Source organism: Vidua chalybeata, chromosome 6 (assembly GCF_026979565.1).
Source record: "Vidua chalybeata isolate OUT-0048 chromosome 6, bVidCha1 merged haplotype, whole genome shotgun sequence".
NCBI classification, from domain to species: Eukaryota; Metazoa; Chordata; class Aves; order Passeriformes; family Viduidae; genus Vidua; species Vidua chalybeata.
This window is the reverse complement of record NC_071535.1, coordinates 30350017-30356741: the sequence shown is the minus strand read 5'-3', so window position 1 is coordinate 30356741 and position 6725 is coordinate 30350017. Positions and strand designations below refer to the sequence as shown.

At 37.5% G+C, this 6725-nt stretch overlaps 1 protein-coding gene across 4 annotated transcripts in view; it reads right to left on the bottom strand.

The window, feature by feature from the left end:
• Positions 1–963: 963 nt before the first annotated feature.
• Positions 964–6725, bottom strand: part of CDIN1 (CDAN1 interacting nuclease 1) — a 126212-nt gene continuing 120450 nt past the window's right edge. For all 4 annotated transcript variants that reach the window (XM_053946361.1, XM_053946362.1, XM_053946363.1 and 1 more), the window contains 2 exons: positions 3675–3825; positions 964–2849 (listed from right to left, as the gene is read on the bottom strand). In XM_053946361.1, the coding sequence (XP_053802336.1) occupies positions 3690–3825 (136 nt within the window). In that variant the 3' untranslated portion in view covers positions 964–2849; positions 3675–3689. The remainder of the gene's footprint in view (positions 2850–3674; positions 3826–6725) is intronic.

Here is a 6725-nt window from a genome sequence, read left to right as displayed (position 1 = left end):
CTCCTAGCCTGCAGAAATGACCTGTGTTTCATACCAAGAGTATGAAGAGCATCACAATGGTTCCCCATTATAAAGCCATGTGGAAATTTTGAGGACAGTCTCCCTGGAATCCAGAGCTGCTATTCAAATTAGAATAAGAGCAAAATTGCTTTACATGGTTGGTCAGTTCAAATGTATACAGAAATGGAAACAGCGCCCTTCAGATGTAGAAGAAATAGAAGCAGGTGGTAGAAAACATGGTAGAAAGCTTTTCAAATAGGACACATGAACAAATGGGAAGATATTGAATAAACAAAATTGAAATGATTAAAATAAGATGGAAAATTAAAAGGGGAGGATTGGAAAATGGAAAGAGGTATTCACAGTCTTTTGTAGTAGTCTAGATGGTGGAGAAATCCAAAAGCCAATACCAGGAAAGAATGACTTTTTGAATGAGCAAATACAACAGAACAGGATGAAAACTATGCATGAAATACCAGTACTATTAATGTAAAGAGGGAAGCACAATAAGATATTTGGTCCCTTTTCTTCAGCTTTAGACAAAAGTTTTTTCTGCTCTGAGTTGTCTTTAGGGAAAGATTATTAAACTCATACTAATAATGTGTCCCAAGAATACAGGAATGGTAAAACCTCTGTTTTCTTCGTATATTAGAGTGTGTGACCCACCATTGTGTTCCTCCATTACAAGGAAGTTTTGCTTCCCTGCTCAATACAATTACATCAATTCCTAAAGCTCAGAACACGCCTTATAACAGTGGTTGTAAGAGCAGATGCTTGCAAGTCTATATATGCCAGTGAGAACATCATTCAGTTTTATGTTCACTTCTGTTTTCTGGCTTGGCATAATTCATTAGCACACTCTACAGAATACTCCATAAAAATGAATTTGGTTTTAATGTTAAGGTTCTAATGACCACAACATTGTTTAAGAAAACCAGACCAAGAAAAAACCCACAAACAAACAGCAGTGCTTTTCTCTTTAATATTAAAGTTGATGTTTACATCTGATAAACAGAGAAAATAGCCAAATAAAGGATTTTTTTACAGTATACAAGTAGTAATAACAAAACAGTTCTATTTTTTTATGCTTTGCTTTCAGCATTTAAAATAGTGACACAGCATAGTTTTTGTAGTGGCAAAGCTTTTTTGATAGCATGCAATGAAATTGGTACAGTAAACAGATTTTGTGGTTAATTTCATCTTCATTCTAATACAGATCCTTTAAGTGGGCAATATATGAAGATGAGTACAAAGCTCTGATTAAAGACAGCTGTACTGCTTTTCAACCTGTTATGTCACAGCATTAGGTAGAGGAATAAATACACAAACAGAAGCCTAAACTGATTTATCTGTGTGTCTCCACATAAATTTGTTTAGTGTTAAAACAAATAAAGCAAAGGTTTGATGAAGGTTAGCAGAATTTTCAACATCTGTGCAGATAAATTTAATTTATTCAAAAAGAAAAAGCAGCATTAGTGTATCATGTAAAAACTGATTTAAATGATTTCATACAACAGAAAGCATATGCAGTAGCTAAAACAAATACCATTTGCCATTAAAACCCATTTCACTCAGACAACCATTACTTCTGAATTTTCTACTATGATAATGTTCAGTTATTCCTTCTTTTTTATTCTCTTGTTGATTTTACACATTCCACTAACCTAAACCATAGTTAAAAGTCCCAGGGGGAGTAACACCCTAAATGTAGCTTTGGTGTGTAGCATCATGCAGGTACATTCACAGATTGCTTCTGTGTGTCTGTATGGGCAGATACCTTACAGCTGGTCAGGTAAAATAAGCTCAGCACAATACCTTAAGTAGTTGAATGCAAATGAGTTACAGGTGCTTGAGTATTTTTTAAAAACAAATCTCTTCACTATAACACATTCAAACCCAGGAAAATATCTCTATACAACAATAACTCTGTGGAGCTATTCTAGTTTATCTCTGCAGCAAGGGACAGAGTACTAGAAGATTAAAAACATTTTTTCTTGAAAATGAAAGATTTGTCAAAATTATAAACTCCTGTCTAAAACTTACCAGAAAGTGTTAAGGTGAAAACTAAAAATTAAAAATAAAAATATTGTGCATGTATCTGAAAACTACAGCTGAAAAACTCCTGAATAGGATTAATATCCTTTCCACTCACGGCAAGACTAAAAAGTCTGCACATGATTTTTGAAAACATACAGGCACACAACATATCACTTCAACTAAAAAAAGGTGATGAATATGCACTGTAATGTATGCACCCATTCTTTCTGGAAAAGATCATCAACTTGTGCTTTAGGAGACTGTTATCAGACCTTTATTTCTACAGCTGAATCCATAGCTCTTCTCAGAAAACCTGAACATGATGAGCATACATGCAAATCTGTCACTGACATTTGAAAATATTTTGTCCTCTCCTGAGTAGAAGTTAGCACAGAGAAGAGTACTGAAGTGTGTCAAGGCCAATAAGCCAGTGTCATTAAGAAACGTCTGAGAGCACAAACCTGAGACCCAATCTTGCTCCTCTGAGTGGCGATGTGGATTCCAAAAGAAGAGACTGAATTCAAAACTTCACAAAGGGCTAACACCCACCTCAAAGAACTTCTAATCTTGGTGGTTCTAACAAGAGAAAAACAAGGGTCTTGCAAGAAAACACGTACGCAGGAAACTTCTGTCCATTTGTGTGCTTTATTTGTTCTTGTGGAACTGATCCAGTATGAAGCACTGCTGTATCTTTTTCTTTAATTCCCCTTCTTGAACACTAGGATGGTAAACTCCTTCAGAAATAACTCACATAGAAAGCTCCTGCATGTTGTTCTTTTGGACTTCAGTGTGCCAGAAATTTGCTACAGTACCTGTAGGGGTAAAGAGAGATTCCTTTCTTATCAGTTAAGAGAAAAATTCCTAGGTATAGATTCCCCGGGGGTGAGGAAGAGAAAAAGACAAAACATGAGTTATTTTTGAGTCATTAAAATATTTACTAAGCCTCTCCCCACACTACCCCCAAACTTCACAGGCTTATATACATAAAATAAAAGCTGTGTTCTTTGTTTTCACCCCCTCTCGAAATCTCCTAACTATTTTTTAACTGTTAACTTTGGATTCCATTGTTGATTTTAACAATCAGATAGTGACAAAACACATACACCAATTATTATCTCAAAATCTGGCTATTTACTGTAACAGCCATGGTCCTCTCTTACCACTTGGGCTTTACCAGCTTTGCATTATATTGTTTTAAACCCCAAAACAACAGTCATCACCAAACCTCCACATCACTGTAGGTGCTTTAGTCACATCACCAGCACATAATGAATTCATAAAAAGCACTTAATTTTATAGGTGACTATGTAACAGGGATAAGAACTGAAAGCTCCACCTTTCAGCCTCTGCATTTTTGTCTTTGTTTAGAATGCTTGAAGAAGCCATCCGGAAGGAAGAAAGATTATGAGTATCTCGAAACTAGCTGTTTGACAGAGACAGAACTGCTGATAATGAGTGGGTTGTGTCTGTCTTTTTTGGCTGATCACAACAGAGGACTGAAGCAAAACAGAAACTCTTGATATGTTTGTGTAAAGCAGCAGTAGCATAAGGGCAGGCAGCAGGAGTTCAGCTGAAGTTCAGGGCAGATGCTGCCACTACTTTACACTGCAGGAAAGTAAAATTGCTTCCGGATTTACCTCTTACTCCCAACATCAGCGCTGAGCCATGCTGTGTCGCAGAGTCACAATGTCAGTAGGGAAGCAGTCTTTTAGCAGGATACCACGTTCACGATGGCAGTCCAGCTCTTCAATAAATCCGTACCAGTAGATGACTAATCCAGGGCCAAATCTATCACACACACACAAAAAAAAAAGAACTTATGTAACTGTGTTAGGGGAATTTCAATTTCCCAGCTCTATGATCCCAACACAAATCAGTAACTTCACTGCAAAATTGGAGGGAGTATTTAACCTCCATTTAATTTTCAAATTTTGAATGTGCAGTTGATTGATGTTAATAGTACCTGATTCCATGAAGAAAAAGGCTATTTAGAGACTCACAGAATCCACATCAGAGTTTCAGTTTATTTTGAATCTTCTGCACACATCAGTAAAAGATACCTATGCATTAAATACTAAATAATATTCAGTAACTGTGATATACGGAGAAACCTCTTTTGACATACACCCTGCTCTTTTAGATTTGTGTCTGCAGACATTAAAGATACAAGGTTTTACACATGTCCCAGTTCATTCAAATTATAATACCATGAAGATAACAATGAATCCTTAAAATATAATCTCTACAATAAGCTATTATTCAGGTAATTATTAACATAAAGCACAATTCAGAAGAAACAGAAAGTTTGTGTTGTAATGGCTCTGAAATGTGCCTCAGGAATTCCTCAGATATTGCTAACTCTGACTGATCCCCACTAGGCAATCTCAGGAAGTAGCCCCATGGACTATTTTACCCATCAGGAAGTTCAGACCTTCAGGCTGGGTTCATAAAGAAGTAATCACTATCAATCACTGTGTACTGCGATATGTTTTGCACATCAGTTTCACGTTTTTCCTACTGAGAGCACTTAATTAAAGGGCAGCACTACTTCTGGTGTAGTGTTGCAGGAATTTTACAGTGGAATCATAAATTATGAATGTTGGGTTAGTAAAAGGATGTCTAAAAACAGAACTGCTTTCTGTAGTCTAACATTACAGCAGTCTGTACAACATTAGGCCAAAAAGCTTTTTCTTTCCTTGATTTATTATATGCTGTAGTGAACTTGCCAAAACCAACAGTGCAGGATGAGCTGTTAGGTACCGTCTGTACAAGAAAAAGTTCAATAGAATGTCATGTAATGGTTTATATGCAGAGTTGTACTCAGGATTCAACCAATATGGTTGCCAATTTTTGTTAACATTTAATTTTAATTAATATGTGTTGAGGGGAGGCACAGTAACCTAAATGTCCACTGAGCAGACAATACAAGCACTCAAAGCCATGGGTAGTGCCAGACTGGCTTCGTGAGGGTGGTTTCTTTCCAACAATGCGGAGAAAACTCTATTTGATGTGCTCGTGTAATGGAATAGGCATCAAAGGAAGAAGAAACCCCCGTGGCTTCCTCCTGCAGTTTCAATTAGATGCGGTACTCTTTTGCCTGAAACTGCTGCAGAGCGTTGTAACATTTAGGTCTACGGCTACTACTCTTCAACCTCCAAGTGGCCACAATTCAGTGGCAGAGTAAATTACCCTCAGCATAGATGAGGCCACACTGGCAAGTATGCTTTTGCAACTGAAAGGTGATATTAGAAAGTTGAAAGGTTAAAACTCTGACCCATCTGGTTGTACTAGGTAACATATCCTGACACGTCTGGCAATAAACACAGTACAGACTAAAAAGTGGCTAATATGAAGGACGATGCTGCCTATACCCAGTTCCGAATTTTGTCTGGTTGGCCAACAACTTCAGTTTCCATGGACTCCTTTCCATTGTCGATTGCTTAAGCTCCTGTGGGGCCAAAACGGGTACAACCTCACCGCACCCGCAAGCCCAGAGACCCAGTCAGGCCAAGGACTGATGCTCACAGCCTCTGGTGAGAGACAGCAGTTTGCTTATCCAGGAGGGGCCCCCACTTTTGTTAGTTCACAGACAACGTATCTGTTCCCACATCAAGCAAATACAGAAATGGGTAATTGGGTGGGAATGTACTTACGTACTAACCAAAATTATTTTAAAAGCAAAAATGCCCAGAAGATATGGAGCAGACCTTACATTTCTAATGGGCTATTTTGTGCAAGGCAGAAGGTATGAAATGAATGCAAGTAGTTACTCATTACGAGCAAATGTGTCAGGTAAAATCCTGATGCTAATGAGCAGCTGCTCACCCAAGTTCTGAAGGGCTCATTTTGCTGTGTGGCAGTTTGAATCCCCCATCCACCATAAAATGCATGTGGCACTGTGCTAAGTAATTTGTTTAGTTATTTTTTGAAACCGTAATTTTAAATAAAATTACTATTTCAAGATACCTCAAAAGGCTAATTTACATCTTATGAGCAAATCACCTCAGCTGAAGCACAATTTTTGAGGGCTTAAAAAATTATGTTCAGAAATACCAAATTTGATAATAAAATTATATACAAGAACATCTGCAGACTGTTAATGGCAGGAACAAGTACGTCTTTGGCAAGAAAATACCCATCAATCCTGCTTCTGATTGTGTTGTTACAGCAAAACTGTTTGCCCTGTGCTGTCTATGTTGCACTTCTTCAACTCTATTATGTCATTCGTTCTGTTATAGCTCTATATCATAAAGCTCATGTGTATGATCACATAAAAACCCATGCCATACTTTTGTTTACTGCACTTAAGTGCAGTACTTAAGACCAAAATAAACTTGTTGGCCCATTAAGCATTTGCCACTGACTATCAGGAACTCCTGCTGCTAAGTGCTAATTTCTCTCTCATTAACGCCCAGAGTTGGCAAACCACAAACAATGCCACTGGTTAATTACTGCTGCCTTAATTTGAAAAGACACTTAACCTTTTTGTGTAACGGGGTGAGATAGCAAAATGTAACCTAAAAGTAAGAACCATACTTTTTAATTTGACTCCTTCACAAGTGGAGAGATGACACCCTGAGGAATGAAAGTCAGTGCTGTGAATTACAAAGTAAAGCGACAAATTGATTTCTTGCATCAGTTGTAACACTGAACAAGTGAAGTGACTGACTGTGGTTTACACAGGAAAA